The sequence below is a fragment of the Phoenix dactylifera genome, chromosome 3 (assembly GCF_051530095.1).
Source record: "Phoenix dactylifera cultivar Ajwa chromosome 3, Ajwa_hap1_PhDact_Kaust_v1.1, whole genome shotgun sequence".
NCBI classification, from domain to species: Eukaryota; Viridiplantae; Streptophyta; class Magnoliopsida; order Arecales; family Arecaceae; genus Phoenix; species Phoenix dactylifera.
This window is the reverse complement of record NC_143192.1, coordinates 41,162,013-41,183,149: the sequence shown is the minus strand read 5'-3', so window position 1 is coordinate 41,183,149 and position 21,137 is coordinate 41,162,013. Positions and strand designations below refer to the sequence as shown.

At 42.1% G+C, this 21,137-nt stretch overlaps 1 protein-coding gene across 1 annotated transcript in view; it reads left to right on the top strand.

Annotated features, from left to right (window-relative positions):
• The first annotated feature begins 16,348 nt into the window (after positions 1-16,348).
• LOC103702697 (MADS-box protein SOC1-like) overlaps positions 16,349-21,137 on the top strand; it is a 65,063-nt gene continuing 60,274 nt past the window's right edge. The window contains exons 1-2 of the mRNA XM_008785233.4: positions 16,349-16,493; positions 16,596-16,812. Of these exons, the coding sequence (XP_008783455.1) occupies positions 16,631-16,812 (182 nt within the window). The 5' untranslated portion in view covers positions 16,349-16,493; positions 16,596-16,630. The remainder of the gene's footprint in view (positions 16,494-16,595; positions 16,813-21,137) is intronic.

Sequence of the window (21,137 nt, the reverse complement as noted above, 5' to 3'; positions counted from 1 at the left end):
TGACATAACTGTGCGAATTAATGAGTTACCGTAGTGATTGGCTGTGATCGTGTGAATTAATAAGTTACTGTGGATGGCCGGAGATTTTGGGCTGGCTGACAATCCGTTAAGATCATGTGCATTTAATTGTTGGCAGTCGTTGAGACGGAGATCGTGGGATTGGACTCCGGATGAGGAAGAGGGGGACTTGATTTTCGGTGGAGTGGAGGGGTCTGCTTCTTCCTTTGACTAGATCTCCTTTGGGCTTGAGGTCGATCGGGCTCAACTTAACCGAAATCAAGGCTGCAAGATCTGAGGCCGGGCGCTCTGAGGTTCGGCGCCTTGAGGGTTGCCGCCATCGCGCTCGCCATCAAGTGCCGGCAATATATCCACGTGTTTTGAGCAATCCATTTTTCCTCCAACACCTACAACTAGACTTATGGATCTTATCTTTCTCAAATACTTGGTTTAATTAGCTATACCTACAACTAAGCCATACATACAATCCAAGTTGTAGAAGATGAGATATTGCTAGACCACTTAGTTCAAAAATTCAACAATCAATATGGTTTTTAGTTACGAAAAATTCGAGCATACAATTCTCTTGATAGAATTCAAGGGCAATTCATGTTGCACCTTCAACTTCTATATAGGATTTCAAATACTCAAGGAGTCAGAATCCTCCTATTTTGCATTACACATGATGATGCTTTTTCTTTTTTTTTTTTTTGCTGAGGCATGTGGGTCATACCGGCGAGTACAAATATACATAATAAAATAAAAAAAATACCTCGAAGTGTCGGGGTAACTCTCCATCGCCAATCTACAAGGTACTATCGGAGTGGCTAGCTAAATAACTAGCCACTCAGTCCGCAGCTTCATTAGTTTTATGAAAAATATGCTTGACTTGGAAGGCCTCTCCGTCCCTCTAAAATGATGCATCTTTGGACGGCAATGCATTGCCTATCTCGAAAATGGAAAGCATTATCCATCTCTCAACTTGCCGTATTTGGTACGGAAGTTATATTCAGCATGCCAAAAGCTGTCTATTTTGAGATAGACAATGTGTTGTCGGTCAAAATATGCATTATTTTTTATAGTGCAAAACATGCATCCATGCTCAACAGCATAGGAAACAAAATGCAAAGAAAGGAACTTGGAAATTGGCTACTTTGACCAAACGTACATGCAGCCATTATCAATGTCAAGTTGGATCAGATGCTAGTAGTGGTCAGATTGGATTTTTCTTGGTTTTTTTTTCCAGTGCTTGCCCTATTAACTTTGACTCGGACTACCAAGGCCTAGAGCTGGGAATTGGTACATACGCCACAGCATCAATTCTTGTTACAAATCAACTCGCAATAAAACTCTAAACTGACTTTTGGGATTGTTCGCACCAGGTAATGTCGAATTAATGCCAGGAGTCTAAGTCCTATCTACTTCAGCGTTAGATCGCATTGCCTAGATTAGCATCATATCCCAAGTCTGCCCATAGTTCACGGCAAGCAGCATGACGGAAAAAGGGAGAGAGTTGCTAGAACACGGCATGGACTTGGAACATGAGAACTTGATGAAGGTTGAGTTAGTTTTAGAGTTTTAATTTATAAAAATTTTTATTTTATTTTTATAATTAAACTCTCTTATATCTTGGCTTGGTGGCAAAGAAAGATTGTCCCCATTTTGTGGATCTAGTTTTGGTTTTAGATTGAAACCCGAGAATTTATTTTACGAGACAATAACTATACTATATTATTTTAATTTTTTGAATAAATATATGCTATATGGGCAGGTAAATTGCCAAAAAAGTCACATCAGTTGTGGCTTTTTTTAAAAAAAAAAATGATTTTTTTTTACCCCAAACAGGCACAACCATTAAGGAAGTATCCTCATTATCATACTTGAGATTATCTGAAATCTTCTGAGAAATTAATCCCACCCCTGTGATTTAGACTTCCTTCATTGATGTTAGTTGGAAATTTTTTCTGCACTGGGGCCAGCAACGCAAGTGGGTTGGCTGGATCGGCATAGTTGCAGTCCAAGCATAATCCATATTTGAATAGGGTCGAAGTATCAAATTTAAACATAATCCAATTTCCACCGTGCTGGATAAAATATGATTAAATATCAATTCTATCAGATTTTCTGATCTAATTTAGCTTTAAATAATTTAAACACAAAGCATGACATATATATAATTATAGCATAAACAGGTTCGGCTATAAAATAATAGTAAGCAGTATGTATCAAAAACATATGCTACGTAAGTTTGATTCATAGCCATGCATAATTAAAATCAGCAATATAAATTATTGATAAATTATATTATTAGAAGAGGGCAAATATTTAAAAAAAGTTTTGAAATATATAGGATGCCATTTTCGAATCGATTTGGGCCGGTTTGGTAAAGCCAATCTATATATAAAACTATGTTGTGTTTTTGAATCCAAATCTAATCCAGCTGATTCTAATTCCAATTAGATTGGTTTAGCTTTGTATCAGTCTCATGGTCGATCTAATCTACTTTCGGTCCAAACTGTACAGCTTCTTTTGCTGTAACTGTGCTGTGTTGTCTGAATCAAAGGCTTGGGGGTTCTCCAAACTCCCCGATATTTTTAGTCACATCACCTTCCACTTTCTTTTTTTTTTGGTAACATCACCATCCACTTTGAATGACCACAAGAGTCCGGATTCGTTTAGCCTAGCATGCTGCTACCTAGTCCGTATGCCCCTCCCACCTCGGGAAAAAGAAAGAAAATTACTAGTACACGATCGATGATGCAGAGTACCATAGAACAGGTGAAAAAAGTGAGTTATTTTTCCAATGCTCTTCTTTTTCTTGGATGCACCCACCTCACTGGCCCGGCCAAACTAAATTGCTACTTGCAGGACTGGGCCTTAATATGATGAGAGATCGAAGTAAGGGCTAACGCCTTGCAAAATCGAACCTTTACCGCTTGTCTGCCAAGCGCAGTAAGGACCATACCATCTAAATCAAAATTTTGGTGACATAAAAGGCTAGATCAACTGTCACAATGATATGCTGTATCGATTCGATCTGAACGATATGGAACGTATCGTATAATATCAGTTCGATACCGATATCTAATACATATGGTATATTGATACTTGGTATGTCTAAAAAATTTTGCACCGTACCGTATCGACATTATTCTAGTGTGACATCGGTATGGAGTCTGATATTGAGACGGCAAATCTTGACCACAATAGTTACAAAATAGATAGAAAGGGCAAATTAAAGCTTCCTCGAAGCATATAAAAGAGCATTCTATGATGCCTTATATTCAGACAATGGCAAGGAATAAGGTCTTCTTTTTTTTTTTTGGCCTGCATTTCTTATGGCTTTGCTTGTTCTAAATTTTTCAATATATTTGTATCTTCAATCATGACGTTTAGGGTAGAATTGATCGTGGACTAGGCACTGGATCGGGCCTATTTAAAATTTAATATTTATGTGCCCAAGCCTGTCTTATGATCAGCTTCGATCGCGAGACATTAGGATATCTTCTTTATATTTGGATTTCAGATAATGGTAAGCTAGTATTTGTCAGATATTAGAACACATATAATAGCATCAAACCCTTTGATTTATCTATTTGCTGCAACATGATAATTGACTCGTTAATTCATAATTAACCAAGATCTACCATTGCAAATTGCTTGGGAAAGTCTTCGACAAGTTGTACCTACAAAGTCTTTGTTTTTTTGGATACATGGTTCGACTGATGATGCTCAGCTCACGGCCCTCTCCTACTTGATAATTCGGTCGGCCAAAAGTACGTGCACCTCCAAAACATTTTGTCCCCTTAATGGATGCCAGCCGGGCTAATTGTACTTTTTTTTAGATACCAAACAAATGTGAGAACAGGCCTCCCTCCCCTCAACACCCCCACCCCCAACCCCACTCTTTTTTTTTTTTTTTTTTTTGCTAAAACAGGTGTTTCATACAAGTCGGGTACGAATACACTCAGACGAATCTGCAAACAAAATGTCCCGGAATGCACCGGACAAGTCATCCTCACCAACCCATAGGGTGTCTCCCGAGTGGCTAGCCACATACGCCGCCACCCAGTCCGCGGCTCCGTTGGCCTCCCGATATGTATGCATAGCCCGAAAGGTGATCCCCTCCCTTACTATCGATCCTATATCACGAAACAAAGGATGCACTCCTCCTCCATCACTGTGGGGGCCCTGCTAGGCCCAGCTGATCACCGTGGACGAGTCGCCCTCCAGGAGGATAGAGCTCGCCCGAAGCACTCGTCGCACATGTCGCAATCCCAGCCAAACCGCTCGCAGCTCTGCCCTTGGGACCGAGGTGTCAAAGATCTGGCACCCCCCCCCCCCGCTGCCACCATGGTAGAGCTCGGTCCCCTGATAACAAATCCTGCCCCTCCTCTCCTACCTCCATCCAGGACCAAACCATCAAAATTGACCTTGAGGAAACTCGGGGGTGGGGGCTTCCAGGTGAAAAACATCGTGTGAGGAGCTGCCAAAGCAGTATGGGGGCCCCAGATGTCCTGAGCTATCAAAGATCTATCATCCAACCCTGCATGAAGAAGCTCTGCTGCCTGTGTCCGAGCCCGCTCCATCACAAACCGTGGGGACGGATGGAGCTCGCCAAAAACTCGGGCGTTCCTGGCCAGCCATACATGGTACGCTGTGCAGGACGCTCGAATAGCCACAAGACGCATTTGAGGGGAGCTAGACCACCACCGAACCTCCTCCAAAAAACAGTCCCTCCGGCTCCAGGCACCCTCCGGGATCCCGGACAGCCTCCAAGTCCACCTCGCCCAAATGCACTGGAATAGTGCATGATCCACTGACTCGTCCACCTCACAAGACGGACACACAGAGGGGATGCTAACACCACGTCGGCTCAGCGCCCAGCTCGTCGGCAGACGGTCCCAGGCCACCTTCCAGAGAAAAAGTGCAACCCTTTGGTGTAGCCCAAATCTCCAGACCCAGCCACAGTCCCTGCCCAGCTCTGATCTCTGCTGGAGGATCCGAGAGACAGCACCCACCCTAACTCTGGCCCTGCAAGTGGTGCTCCATATCTTGACATCTGGCCTTGCTGATCTCGGAACAGGAAGAGCCCGTACTCGCTCAGCTAGGTGCTCCCCAAATAACTGGCCCAGTCTGTCCTCATCCCACTCTGCCTCCCCCGGCCTCATGAGGTCGCACACCCGTAGCCCCTCCGCCCCCTCATCGCTGATCATCGTCGGCCACAAACTCAACGGAAGTGCATCCACCCATGGATCCTCCATCACGTCAATGCTCCGACCGTCGCCAATCAACCATCTAGTGTGCGCCAGGGCCATAGGCAAATACCTCCCAACCTCCCGCCACATGAGGGAGGTCCTCCGTCTCCCCACCGCCGGGCCAGCAGGACCTGCCCGGCCATATCTCGCTATCATGACCTGACTCCAAAGTCCCTGGGGCTCCAGAACAATCTGCACTGCCCGCCGCGCCAGGAGCGCCTCCCGCCTCGCCAGAAGTAACTGCACCCCCAAGCCACCCTCGCCTAGGGGCAAACAAACTCTCCCCCAGGCCACCAGATGTACGCCGTGGCCTCTCCCTAAGGAGCCCCACAAGAAGCCACGCATAAGCCGCTCTATCCCCATCAAAATCGTCTTCGACACAACAGCATAGAGTCATAAGGTAAACAGGCATGGAAGAGAGAACAGACCTGACCAGCGTCAACCTACCCATCATAGAAAGTGATGAGGCCCTCCAGCCCTCAAGTCTACTCTGCATCCTCTGCACCAAAGTAGAGCACTCCACTACTCGCAATCTCCTCCTTGTGATTGGGACCCCAAGGTAGTCCAGTGCTCCCTCCTGCTCCTGCATCCCCAATATCGCCCTGATCTCTCGTCGCACCCTCCGCTCCGTGCACGGGCTAAAATGTATAGATGACTTTCGGAGATTAATCCTCTGTCCGGATGCCCCACAATACTCAGTCAACACTCTCAGGAGAGCTCGTGCGTCCCTCACCCTCGCCCTGGCAAGTAGCAGGCAATCATCTGCAAAACGCAAGTGAGAAATGGGACGAGCACCAGGGGTTGGACTATAGGCATCCAACTTCCGATTCTCGCAAGCTACACGTAGTGCACGAGAAAGGGCGTCAGAGCATAGGATGAAAAGGTATGGGGACAAAGGGCATCCCTGGCGGAGCCCCATAGTGGCTCGAAAAAAGGGCGAAGGCGTACCATTAACCAATATGGAGAAGCTAGGCCCCTGCACACAGCCAAAAACCCAGTCAATCCAGGTCGGATGGAAGCCAAAACTCTCCAGTGCCCATCTGAGAAAGGCCCAGCGGATCCGATCATAGGCACGCTCCATGTCCAATTTCACTGCCATCAAACACCTCCTCCTCGGGGCTCTCTGTAGGTCTCCCATCATCTCCTGCGCTAACAAGATGTTGTCTGATATGCTCCTCCCTCCCACAAATGCTCCCTACTCCTGACTAATAATGCTAGGCAGCAAAGTCTTCATTCTCCTAACCATGAGCCTCGTCACTATCTTATACAAAGTGGTACACAAGCTAATGGGCCTGTAGTGGCCCGGTTCCGATGCATCCTAACGCTTCGGTATCAGGGTGATATAAGTAGCCTGCCAGCCATCTGCCATCACCGCTCGACTGAAGAATAGCTGCACTGCCTCCACCACCGACCTCCTAATAATACTCCAATATCTCCAAAAAAAGATGGGTGGAAACCCGTCCGGACCTAGGGCCTTGTCCTCTGCTAGAGCCCATACCGCCTCCTGCACTTCTTTATCGAACACGGGTCGAATCAATGCTGCATTATCTGCCTCCTCAACTCTAACAGCCGACCTGGGGAGTCAGCCAAGCTCAAAGGGCTCCTCTACCTCCGTCCATCTAATCCTGAAGAAATCAAACAATACCCGTCTCACTGCAGAATCCTCCTCCACCCGCTGTCCCACCCCAACTCTTAGTGATCGTATCATATTCCTTTGCGTCCTGATGACCGTCGATCAGTGGAAAAAACTGGTGTTCCGATCTCCCTCCTTGACCCACTGTACCCTCGACGTCTGCTTCCAAAAAGTCTCCTGCTGATGCAACAATGAGTGATGGGAGGACAAGTATCGTCGTAGGTCTGCCATCTCATCCTCCTCAAGCTCCCCCTCATGGTCCTCCCTCCCTTGGAGATCCACAATCAACCCCTCCACCTCCTCCAGCCTCCGGAAAACGTTACCCACAACCTCCCGATTCCATCTGCAAAGGCGACGTTTAGTGAGCTCCAATCTGCGCGACACCCTCTGCATAGCGTTTTCCTATACTGGTACTCCCCAAGCCCCCCTGACCACTTCCCAAGATTGTGGGTATGACAACCACAGCTTCTCAAAACGGAATGGGCTATAATAACTGGAGCTCGAGGCTGTAGAAATCAAAAGAGGACAGTGATCTGAGGCAATTCGAGGAAGATGGCTAACCTGGTAAGATGGAAACCGCTGAATCCAATCCGGGGATGCAATAGCTCTGTCAAGCCGCTCCCACACCCTCGCTCGTCCAGACTGATTGTTGCACCAAGTGAAACGTGGTCCGGTGAAGCCAAGGTCCACTAGGCCGGTAACATCCAGAAACTTCCGAAACTCCCTTCTGTCCACTGAATCAGAGTAGATCCTCCCACCTCGTTTCTCATTGGGGCCAAGCACACAATTAAAATCACCCACTACCATTGTCGGCACCCTCTGAGTCAGTAAACATGACAGCTCACCCCAAAGTACTCTCCTTGTCCGGTAATCAGTGCTAGCATAGACCCCACACAAGACCCACGGGGGTTCATTTGGTTCCGAAATGACCATCACAACCTGCTGAGAATGGTGACGAAAGACATCTACAGAAGCAACGCCTCACTTCCACAACATCAAAATACCTCCAGACAAGCCCTGGGATTCAACTTCAAAAGATTCCCAATCAGCTGCTAAACGTCGCTGCACCCGACGTAGACCTTTTCCTGACACCCGTGTTTCACATAGAAAACAAATCTCAGGGCAATGAAGCTGAACTAATCTTTTGAAGGACGACAAAATGAAGGCTTAGCCGCCCTCCTACAATTCCATGCTATAATCTTCATTTAACACAATAAAGTGAGGTTTGGCCCGGACATCGTGGGCTGCTCACTAGCCTCTTCCCCTGACTTCTCCACCCCTCCCTGAATCACAGCCCGCAACAAATTCACAACTTTCCCATGATCCTGAATAGGGGAAATAGGTCCCTATCTCGAGCCTCTATCTCATCACCACCTTCGCTGGAACCGCTGGAGAGCTCCTAGCCGGCGCTGGCAGTGAGCCTTCCCCCGTCTCAGATCTCCCCTTCCTTCTCTGGCCGGATGAGGAGTCCATCTCACTTGCCGAAGCTACCTCCCGCAGTTGAGAGCTAGCCGTCTGCGCCTCCTTCGGACCCTTCCCCTTGGCCAGAGCCGACTCGCCGCCGGTAGCCACGACCACCCACATCTGTGGAGCCGCGCCTTCCACCACTGGCCTGCACGACCGGCCTACATCGCCCTCAGCTCGCGGGGTCCCAGTCGTCCCGTCAGGAGCTTGGACACGGCCTGTCCCCGGTCGAGTGGGGATTCTCACCGGCGGCAGAGAGGCACTCCAGAAGTGCCGTCGTCCCTCCTCTCTCCGGCGTAGCTGCGGGTCTTCGAGCGAGGTCGACGATGCCGATTGGGGGAGCTGAGTCGGTTCAGTCACCCCCGAACCTCGTCTCGCCTTGGCCGGGCTTCTGGCCCTCTTCATCGGGCTAGGGCCCTATCCGTGGGCCACAGCCTGGACCATTCCCACCTGGCCTGGCCCGCCTTGGAGTAGTAGACTCGGGCATGGGCCCGAATCCATCCCGACCACCTTGGCCCGCCCTGGCTCGGCCCGGCCCCGCTGGCCCACCTGCACTGGATGGCCCATCTCTTCAGCAGACTCCGAGTCCGACCCGGTCCCTGCTCCGAGTTGAGCCTTCCCGGCATTCATCGCCGTTGCAGCTTTCTCCGGCGACCGCCTCCTAGCCAACTTGGTTGGCTTCTGCCATCCGTCCGTGTCCGTTGGCGACACGGAAGGATTTGTTGCTACCTTGGGGGACCGCGGCCCCGACCCGGAGGGCTCCTGCACCGGCGTGTGGTCGGCCTTCAGCTCGACCGGCTGCTTCACCGGCTTGTTCACCTTGGGCGGTCGTAGCTTGGTAGTCGACAACCACGGACCGAAAGGTAGCCGGCTCCCCGACTCATCCCCCTCCTCCGACTCAGTGGTCGGTTCTTGGGAAGACCCATCCACCTTGGTCCACTGGTCTCTCGGTTCTCCGGGCATCGCTGGAGTCGTAGGAAAGGGGCAGGCCCCCTCCCCGTGCCCCAGCCGAGCGCATTTGAAGCAGAATCCAGGTAGGTTCTCGTAGCGAAAGGCCTGCCAGTGAAGATCAGAACTTACCTGGATGAAGGTCCCAGGCCTGATCGGCATGCCAGCATCCAGCTCCACCTTGACGCGAGCGAATCCCAGCTTCCAGCCCTAGTCGGTGACCTTGTCCAAAGCCAGAGGTCGCCCAACTTTCGCTGCTATATCCCAGATCAACTCCTTTGTCCAGTATTCCGTCGGGAGACTGGGCAGCCTTAACCACACAACAGCCCGACATAGCTGGTTGGTCCCCGGAACAAAATTTGGCCGCCAGCGCTCCATGGCTAGGAGCTGACCAGCCACGGTCCAGCCTCCATTGCAGCCTCCCGATCCTTCTCACTCTGGAATCGAAACACGAAGGTCTCGTCTGCCATCAGGAAGTCCTCGACGTCGTAGTCGAGTTTTCCGGCCACCTGCAGCTCCCGCCTGATCCATTCCACCGGCACACGACGACCCAAGCTGCGCATGATCACTGTCGTGTCTCGCCACGCCGCCCTGGCCATCTTCATCTTCTCCGGCGAGAACTCCACCACGTCCGTGAACCGCCGCTTCAGGGCATCCAGCTCCGCTGCCGAGATCTGGTGATTAGTCCAGGTCGGCACCCTCGACGGGCCCTTTGCCACGTCCGCCCACGTTCGGGCCTTCTCGGCTGCCTTCGGGTGAGGTTGCGTCCCTTTATCACCCAAGCCCGCCTCCGACTTCTCCGGTTCAGCAAGACCCCATGTCGCCATCCTCCGCTACAGTCAAGTGTTCATTGAAATGCTCCACCAGTAACACAGGTAACAAAGTACCCACCCCAAGCGACGTGGACCCCCCTCCTCGCCCACCCCAGGTGTTTGGGGAAAAGCCCCACCCACCGCACGGAAGTTGGCGCACCTAGGTACGCATCCCGAGTCACTCCTTCTTTTCTTCTTCTCTCTTCTTTCCCAAAAAAAACTATAATTAAGATATTGTTTGACATTAATTTTATTTTTCTATTTTTCAAATAATAATAATAATAATTTTGTTTTATTAATTTTAAATTTTAAAAATATAAATGTGTATTGTACAATTAATTATTTTTGGAAATATAAGCATGACAATGGTAGATGGGGCAGTGTTTTGGTGACTGCGGTTATAGTGGTAGTGGCAACAATGGCAATAATAGTAGGAGTACCAACGATATAATTGTGGCAATGATAATAGTAGTAGTATGGCAAAGATTTGGTAGGAGCAAAAACGGTTGTGGAGAAAATAGCTACAAAAAAATGATGATGGTAGTGATGAGACCACGACGGTGGAGTGGTATCGATGGTGGCAATGTTGAAGGTAGTGTTACATGTAATGGTAAAAGACGTAGTTTTTTTAATTATTTTTAAAGTAATGAAAGTAAGAATTTCTTATCTTTCTTTTTAAAAAATTGATAAAAATGATAAACAGCTCTTACTCTCATTTTAAGAAAAAAAATATTTTTAAATATTAAACATAAAATAGTACTACCAAATTCATTTTTTTTGCTTCAAATGTTATAATTTATTTTTTAAAAATGGAAAGAAAGATTGGGTTTACTTTGGAGGGCAAATTGGGTTTGCGACCGATTTAAATAAGCTAAACAAAAGTTTTTGATAATATTCTGCCTCCATTTAAATCCAACAATCTAAGCAATTGCACTTGGGCCCAAATTACACACTCAATGGAAGTCTAAGACCTTTCTCGATTATGACAATTTCCTATGAGTAGTTTCAGAGGATTTGCATTCAACAATAATTAAATAGGCATCCTAAAATGAGTTGTTTCATTTTAACTTGCACCAAGTTATTTTGTAAGTCTTTGTAATCTTTTATTATGAATTGGATTATAATATATAAATAGGCAATTTTGTAAAAAAAAAGAAACATGGATGGTTTTACTGTTTGTAACTTCCGTAGTTGAAGAAAAACAGGAAGAATGGAATTCTTTTGCCAACTAATGAAAATGCTTTTGGCCACTCTTTCATTTGCTATGCATCCTATTATTAATAGTTTCAAAAAAGATATTGCATAAGTAAGGTTTGGGTTTTAAAGATTAATTACAAAAATTTGTGAGTACTACATAAAAGACAAATGCAAAAGTTCTAACTATTGTTTGCTCAAGGTTTGAAGATGCAAAAAAAACTTTCAACTAACAGACCAAGAGCATACATAGCTAAGCCAGTATAGAAAGTGCCAGGGCATTGCCATGTGACAGCAAAAATTGTCATATTCATCGACTCCTCATATCTCATAGATTGTTTATTTAGGAGTTCGATATGTATGCCTTTTATGTTTTTGAAGCACATTGTAAATATAAATTGATAATTTAAATATAATCATATTTCACAATACGAATATTTCGAATGATCCGTTTGATTGTGACATGTGACTTTTGTTATGTATGTGATTGTTGTTATGTATTTGTTGAATAAACAATATATACATAATTTATTTTTTTAAATAATTTTTTGGTTAAAAAATAATTCAGTATTGCCGACGCTTAAAAATGTCGGCAATACCAAAATTTCTGACGCCTTTAAGGTCAGAAATGGCCAACGCTTTTGAGCGTCGGACGCTAATAAGCGCCAGCAAAGCATTCGTTATTGCCGATACTTTTTAAAAGCATCGACAAATAAAATTTCCATACCAACATTGCCGATGCTTTTGTGACACTTTAGAAAGCGTCATAAAAATACCGATGCTTATAAGCGTCGGTTTATGCATTAAGAAGCGTCGAAAATGATCTTTTTTCTGTAGTGTAGAGAAAATACATCCGTGTGAATCAGAAAATAAAATGAGTGAAAAATCAATGAAATGTCTAGCACGGCACAGTAGTCCACAAAGTAGTTCCAATATGATTAGCCACATATGTTGCCATTCAATTTGCAACGCTGTTAACTTCCTTGAAAATATGTATCATCTCATAAGAAAGTAGAGCAAAAGCCATTCTCCAATGGTTATATGGTAATGGATGAAATGTTTCAAAACTTAGTGGGTTTAATAACCATCTAGTCATTGTCGGTGAATTCTCTTCAAGAACAATGTGGGATGCCATAAAGTGCTTCGTCTCATACAACAGACCTTCCCAAGTAGTAAGCCCTTTAGTACTGCAATATCAAAATGTTTAATTCCACCTGCTACCCCTAATGCACCACTTGAACCGATCTCTTCTTCAATATAACATCTATTTTCTGATAATCCAACATCTCAGTGAGTAACCAACTCGTAGCATAGACTTTTTAACAAAATATTATTAAGATAGAACTTGACCTAACCTAACCCGAACCAAATGTGTTTTAGGTTGAAAACTTTGCTTGTTTTGGACGTTGGGCTTATCCATAGGTTGGATATGTCACATATAGATGCATTGTTGGTTGAGATAAGTTCAGGTTGTGGTTAACCTAATTCAACTCGCCAAACTTGTTTATTCTAAGTTTCTAGCCTACACTCATTAGTGTTGCACTTGAATATTTCTAAATTTCCACACCATGATTCTGTGGATTTTCCTGATTTCAAAGACTTCTTAGAGTTGAGATTTCAGGCATTAATTTAGTGCTAAAAGGAGCATTCAATTAAAGGGAAAAGATAAACGTGATAACATTGGCGCTATAAAAAACTATAGAAATTTTTGTATGAATACTCTCCTAAATATCAAATTTTGCATGAATACCCTTCCAAAATTTATATTTGCATGTATACCCTCGTAAATACTAGTTTTGCTATTCTACACTTTTTTTTTACCTTTGTTTTTGTATTTATACCCATACCATCTAACGCTGTTAAAAAGTTAATGGTTTCAAATTAAAATGACTAAAAATACCCATAATGGATAGATGTGCAAAAAAAAATATATTTATAAGGCAATCATGATGAGGGATAAAAAAGTAATTTTAAAATTTTATTTTATTTTTAATTAAATTAAATATGATTTTTATTAATGGTGTTAGAAAAACCATTATATTATGATGCGCAAAAACAGTATTTTATAAGGGTATAGAATAAATATAAATTTTAAAAGAGTATTCACACAAATTTGAATTTTTAGAAGGATATTCATGCAAAACCTCCAAAACTATAATCAATGTCGACCTCATGGAGCAAGCTTTTCTATCTGATAAGAATGAGAAGAGGCTGTATTGAAAAAGAGAAACCATTGAATGAACACCACATCCAAGCCAAATTTCTTGGACTACCAATAGCTGACCATCCTTAGAAGAATTTAGGGTTTTGGGGTAATCCGGATTAACAACTTGAAGATTTTAGGGTTTTGGCGTAACCCGGATTAACAACTGCCACATGGGACAGTCAGTAATAGTATTCTAGTTGCATTCTAGGATACCTGAATTTTTAGGGGGCTGGGAAACCTTGCCCTCGGCGGTAAATCGGTGACAAGGACTTTGTTTCTACGGTGTCATGACTGCAAGTGGACTGCAGACATTAATGTGCGATATTTTTAATTTGTACATATGAAAAAAAAACTGTTAAACCAAGTTAAACTATATTCACTCATCAAGGGAAAATATGGAAGGACATAAAATTTACATGAAGGGGAAAGTTTTAATTTTGCTAATTACTAGTACACAACTTGCTCTTTACAGGACAAATCTAACAATATCGGTTAACCAAAAGTTATCACCTCAGGAAGTACGAGAAAGTTTGATACTTTGATTAATTCAAGGATATTTTTCTGCAGCCAAGTAGCCTGATTAAACGCATAATAATAGAGTAGGCTAGGATAACGACTGTATCGAATTTAATTGCTTGGTGCAATCGCGATCCCACGTGAGATGGATATACATTAACTTCCACATGCATGCGGTACACGTGGTCAGACATTCTGCACGTGTGGGTGGCCAAAATTCAGCCGGACGTTCCATCACCCAAAGTGGTCCAGTGAGGGAGGAGTAATGATACACGGCTCCTACAGTTATGTATGCAGAAAGAATCCCCTTGCCGGGTGGCAGGATAGGAATAATTTAATTTACAAATTTTTTGCCAGACATAATGAGTTAGGTGATATAGAATTGTCAAACAGTGACGGTAGATTCATGGGTTTGATTTTTTTTTTTTTTTGCTTATTGTGAGCATTACTGGTGCATAAGAGTTAGATCTTATTCACTCACCTTCCCTAGCTAGTTAAATCTCAATCATTCTGCTTCTGTTCCGTTGCAGCAAAAAATGATATTCATCTGTGCGAAAAGACAAGTTGTCAACTTCATGCTTACAAAACAGATCCTCCCCATGACTCGAATTCTCTCTGATACTAGGTTCTATTCGAGAGTTTAAAGCTTTTTTTAAAGAAAAATTGAGTTTACAAAAAAATAGTATAACCAAACTAAAAAAATATTTTTTTACTACAAAATAATAATAAAAGATATTGTACAATAGAGTATAATATTATATAATATTACATATTATTATAATATAGTATAATATAATATTATATACTATAGCATAATATATAATAATATAATGTGATATAATGTAATATTATACTATAACATAATATTATTATAATATAGTATAATATAATATATCATAATATAATATGATATGATATGATGTAATATAATATTATATTTATAGGATGTTACATGATAGGATATAATATACTATAATATATTTATAATATAATACTATAATATGATGTGATATGCTGTTATAATATAATACTACATATAAAGTATAATAATATGATATGATATAATATAACTAATGCAATTATGAGATTTATTTATGGATACTTTGGTGCCATGAAAATTTTACGAAAGTCAAAATATTGTTTCGGTATCTGTAAGAATATTTTTTTTTTTTTTTTTTTGGAGGAAACTCTCAAATGAATTTTGGAGCTTCTTTCAAATTGATCTTTTTGGCAAAGTTAAAAGAATTATTTAATTCTCTGCGAAACATTACTAGGCTATCCCAAAGTTCATCGGAAAGGTTTGCCCAACAGGGCCGTTATTCTTGCTGATGAAAGTCAAGGCCTACTTCCTCCACTGCCTCTTGTGATGGAGCATTCTGGTCGAGGGAAAAAAAAAAAAGGAAAAATCGAAGGCCAGCGGGTGGGGTGGCCGGGAAGAATCTAAGCGGACGACCAAAATGGCAAAAAAAGGGGCGAGAGAAAGAGATCCACGCCGTGTCAGATCGCAGCAGCGCCGAGAGATGCAGAGGGGCAAAAAGAGAGAGAGAGAAAGAGGACGCCGACCCACGCGGGGACCGCGATGAAGCCGGAAGATAAGCCTTAAAAAAGAAAGGAATATGAGACCACATATGGTGGCATGAGCAGGGGCCCGTTCCCTTCTGCCAATCGCCTCTACCAAGTCGCTTTCCGCGCGGTTCGTCGAGCCTATTACTACAAACCCAGTATAATAACATTGTGCTGACGTAGCACAATGTTATTGGCGCTCTGCCTGTGGGTTGGGCGATACTTATGTTGTATGGTTGCAGGGTCCGGGCCGGCGAGGTTTACGCTGGTTTTAAATGTGAAGGCATAGAGAGCAGCGGGAGGACGCGGGGCCACCCGAAGGTAAGCACGTGACGCGGTACGGCGGCACTGTGCGATTGGAGGGGTGACGACCCAAAGAAGGGATCCCGGACGAACGTGTCGAAATTCTAGAGGCGAAACCGTATTGGCGCGTACTAGGGACGCCGACACATTCCGCAGCCTCGTACAAAGTGGGGCCCAACGGGCGAGCAATACTATAAGGAAGGGAAGAAAATCTGCTACGCTTTTAAGAACAAATATGAGAAACGGTTCAAAACCTCACATCTGCGCCACCATCCGAAGGCCATATAACGCCGTTGACGCTGTTTGAGCTCGTGATATATCTGTTGTTTTTCTACCACAAATGATAAAGTTTCGCAGGATGTCTGATGGTTCGGTTTTTAACATTAACCGGAAAGGAATGGTTCCTCTTTTTTTTTTCCCATCATCTCCCCACTTTTATTTCTTTTGGGAGGGTCTGGGGCGACGAAAAAGTGGAGGTTGGGTGGGGGGCAGTCCTTTGTGGTTCGAAGCCGTCTCCTCCTTACAGAGAAGGGAAGGGGGCTCGCAGAAAACTCCACTCCGACTACTCCCGTCTTCTTCTTTCCTTTTTTGGGTATCAGGTAACCCTATTTTTGATAGATCTCCTCCTCCTTCGATCTATTGTCCCGTTTCATATGTCCTCTACTTCTTTATTTTCTCCTTTCTATTTTTGCCAAACTTAGACTCCAGCCGAGGAGGAGGAGGAGGAGGAGGGGAGATGGTTAGGGGGAAGACGGAGATAAAGCGGATAGAGAACGCGACGAGCAGGCAGGTGACGTTCTCGAAGCGGAGGAATGGGCTTCTGAAGAAGGCGTTCGAGCTCTCGGTCCTCTGCGATGCCGAGGTCGCCCTCATCGTCTTCTCCTCCCGGGGGAAGCTCTACGAGTTCTCCAGCACCAGGTTCGGCACCCCTCTCTGTCTTTTTCCGATACCACTTCTCTTCTGTTCTTCCAACCTTTTTATGCTTTCTTGATGATGTCAAAAGCCAAAGAACGTTCTTGATGATTTGAAGACCAAAACTTAAAAAAAGAATCCGCTTACATCTCTCACCATCCTCGATCTCCGTGCGCCGTAATCTTTCAGGACTCGGTTCCTGAAAGGTTTGCTTTCTTTTCCTTCTTTCAGATCTCGCGGAACTCCAATCCAGATTGGAGATTATATATTCAAAACGATTCAAAAGGGGTTCTTGATTGTTTGCACCGCAATATGCTCGGTGGTTTTGTCATCAAGAACCATTATTCGGTGGTGTAATTCTTGTGATCTTGTTCCGGACTGGTCTGGAAGATGCATTAGGCGATCCCCTTATTTTGAATTTTGCACCTGATTCCTTTGGCGTCGATGGGCCTGGGGTGTTTTGTTTTCGTTCAATGAGTCAATCCTTTCTTTCTTTCCTTTTTCTTTTATCATGTAATATAGTACATAAATTTGTACTGGTTAGTGTTTTTCTTTTTGGTGGGTCTCTCCATTTCGGCTTAAACCTGAAAGATTATGCTACGGCAAACTATGGGCTTAGATACCTTCGTAAGGAAACAACAGTACAAAAGTCATCAATGGCCAAGGTATGGGTGGCCATTGCCGGTGGATTAGGTCCCCAAAATAGGAGACAAAATAGAAGGGAAGGAAAGAAAGGATAAAAGAGAGTGAAGCTATCAATGCAAGGAATGATATTGGAGCAGACAATTTGTCATCTTCTTTTGAGATTTGCTTCTCATTTTATTCCGTTTTGCTATTCAATCTGAGAACAATTTGTACAAGTCGAACAGACTTTTTCTTATTCTCCCTTCTTACCTTACTTTTCTTTTTTTTCGTTCCTGGCTGAAAGTAATCATATACTTGATGCATTAAATATAAAAAAGACATTACACTTAATTCAACACAAGACGAGGGTATACTTTTGTCTAAGTTAATTATGCATTCAAAGCATAAGATACTATACAAGGTGGATGCTGTTGCATATACTTAAGATATCCATGATTAACATGTACTTTTATGCTTCACACTATCATGCCGAAACCCAAATGAAGTTAGTAATCTGCATGAAAATATTACTGAAGGGATATACCTCTTCTTTAATCTAGAACAGGCTCCTAGAGAGACACCTTCTATCCACGAGACAATTCTTATCTGTATCAAAATATTAAATGCTGCATAATTGCAGTTTTCTTGTTATAACAGCATTAACATGATACTTGTGTTGTCTTAGGGAGTAAAAACACTAGTAAGAGAAGCTCCTTTAGTTTTTTCTACCCTATGCAACATTAGTTTATTTACTAACAAAAAAAATTCAAATAAACAACTATATTATTTTACATGAAATATTAATTTTAGATTAATTATTGCCCGATCTCTAGGTCCCAAATTGGAAAGTAAGAGTAGAGAAAAAGATTATGCATGATTTCTGCTCGTATCATGTAGAAATTAGAATAGAAGTGATGAATCTACCCCTTCGCTATGTTGTATAACAAAAGCCAATAGCTACATTCATATTATTGAAGAGATATACCTCTTCTTTATACAAATTTTCCACTCTCTGCATACCAATAGCTATCATATCATAATATTTTTTCCTAGATTCTTCTGTAAACCTTTAGTTATGTAAGTGCATTAATCTAGGACAGGCTCCTAGTGAAACAACTTTTATCTATATCAAAATACTAAATGCTGATGGTGTAATTGCAATTTTCTTGTTATAACAACATTAACATGATACTTGTATTGTCTTAGGTAGTAAAAACACTTGGAAGAGGAGTTGAACTTAGGTTTCCTTCACTAGTTCTAGATTTAAGCTGTCACAATTGTCTGAAATTAGGATATGGTAGTTTCACAATGGATTGAATTTTTATCCAAAACTTTTAAAAACTGTTCTTGTTACACACACACACACACACACAAACATGCACATACACGATTTTGGTGATACAAACAGCTTTTATCATACAACAAAATCATCTAATTGCTAAATGTAAATAAGCTTGACAGCCAAAAAGAAGCCACTCAGATGTGTGTATAATTGTATGAAGTCAATCCATGAGCAAATGATGATGCATTTGAATAAAATTATACCATTTTGTATTCCACTTTATCCCTTGACTGGTAAAGTATTTGTTAATAAGCTGCTGGCAAGTTCACTTTCTTGCACGATGGAAATAGTTTTCTATTTTTTGCAGTGAGTGAATATTATTGTACTACGTTAATAAGAAAATGAACTGCATTAATAAGAAAGCCTGCACAATTGAACAGATTTGTTGATGTTAATTTTTTAGAAAAATATTATGCAAGCCTAAGAAATAATTACTTAATCCATTGATGCATGAGATCCTTTCACAAGCTATATTAACTGGGAAGATATATGTTTCTAATAATATGCTTGCCTAGAATTACTTCTGAGTCTTTCAGTTTTTTCATCTCTATATATAGATTTTTTTCTTCTTCTGATAATAAAGGATATCATAACTAGACATCTATATAGCAGTAAACAGACCAGCATAAAAGACAAACACTTGACTATAAGTCTGTCAAATATATATAGCCATCATATTCCGCCTCAAATAAGCACATCCTAGATTCAGGATGTTATCTTTATGCACTTCTGCTGACTGTGGTTTGATTCTATTTTTCAATTCCCTCAAAGTTCCCATCTTTGTCACTGATCCAATCTCTCTAATTGTTAAAACCTCTACGGGACCCAACCACTGATAGGAATATGATATGTGCACCAGCTTAGATAAGTAAAATACTTTTACCATGTAAAAGATGAATCTTTTCCATTAATTACTTTACAGTAGTGTGCTCATGATATGGTTTATTGAAGTTAGGACATGAAAATTCTATAAGCATGCCTATCTTTATGATCTATGCTATCTATGTTAAATGATAGAAGCAAGTCATACTAGGTTTATCTTAGTTTAATAGTCTGCATGCCAAAGTGTAAAGCAAGGAGGTGTAGGATAACAAATGCGAATAAGGCTCAAAGACATAAATGTAACAATATCTTGGTAGACTTTAGCAAAATGGATCTACTAAATACATAGAATACTAGGCCCTACTAATCTATATCTATATACTTGATTTTTGAATGCTTCCAGTAATTTTAAAACAAAAATAGATTAATATGATAAACACTAGAGGAGTTCCATCCCTCTAATAATAGAAGAAAAATCTATCTAGGATTTTGCATAAGCATCCAAAAGGCATCACAGTCACAAGGATTTTTCTCATTAGAGTTTACCAACATTAAAACATTTGAACCACACTAAAAAGGTCACTCAATAACAGGCCTTGATGGTTTGCTAATACTCTTCTAAAGACCAATACACACAACTTACACTAAGGAAGACAAATCAATAAAATAACCAATCTTGATATTGCATTATTAGGAAAGGAAAATGCATCATCACGATTTTCATCTTTAGCGTCTAGTAGTTGTTTCTTGGAGATTTATTTCTGCTTAAAATTCAACTCACGTTTCCATCTCATTAGGCTATCTTTGATATCTCACATATGAACAACTCCCATTGTAAGACAACACTGTTATACAATTATGGTCTCCCAGATACTTAAGTATAATTGTCAAATCAAAGAAATGGCAAAAAACCAGGTTATTCCTAACGTAGAAGCTATTAGTGACCAATAATATCATTCATTTTATCTGAAATTATAGATGGAACTTGGTGCATAAAATAAGCTATGTTATTTGATAAAACTCCAAACCAGTCTTCATAAAGAATAAATAGACCTTATTTGTTTTCTACAAGGAAGGGTATTACAGGTGTAGATAATCTCAGCAATTCTAAAATGTATCAATCTTTCTGTTTCTACATTTTTTTTTTAAAAAGGAATGCCCTTTCCCATTCAGAGAAAATCCTTTAGTGTTTTCTACCCTATGCAACGGTGGTTTATTTACTCACAAAAAATTTCAAGTAAATAATTTTATTATTTTACATGAAATATTAATTTTAGATTGATTATGGCCTGATCTCTAAGTCCTGAATTGGAAAGTGCGAGTAGAGAAAGGATCATGCATAATTTCCGTTTGTATCGTGTAGAAATTAGAACATAGGAGTGATCAATCAATCCCTTCCCTATGTTATACGACAAAAGCCAATAGCTACATTAATGTCTATGAGCTTTCTTATCAAATAATTCATGTCAGTTAAATCAGAGTTAATAGTCCAAATTTGGGTTTAACGAATTAATGTTAGAAGCCAATAACTCCTCCTGGTCAT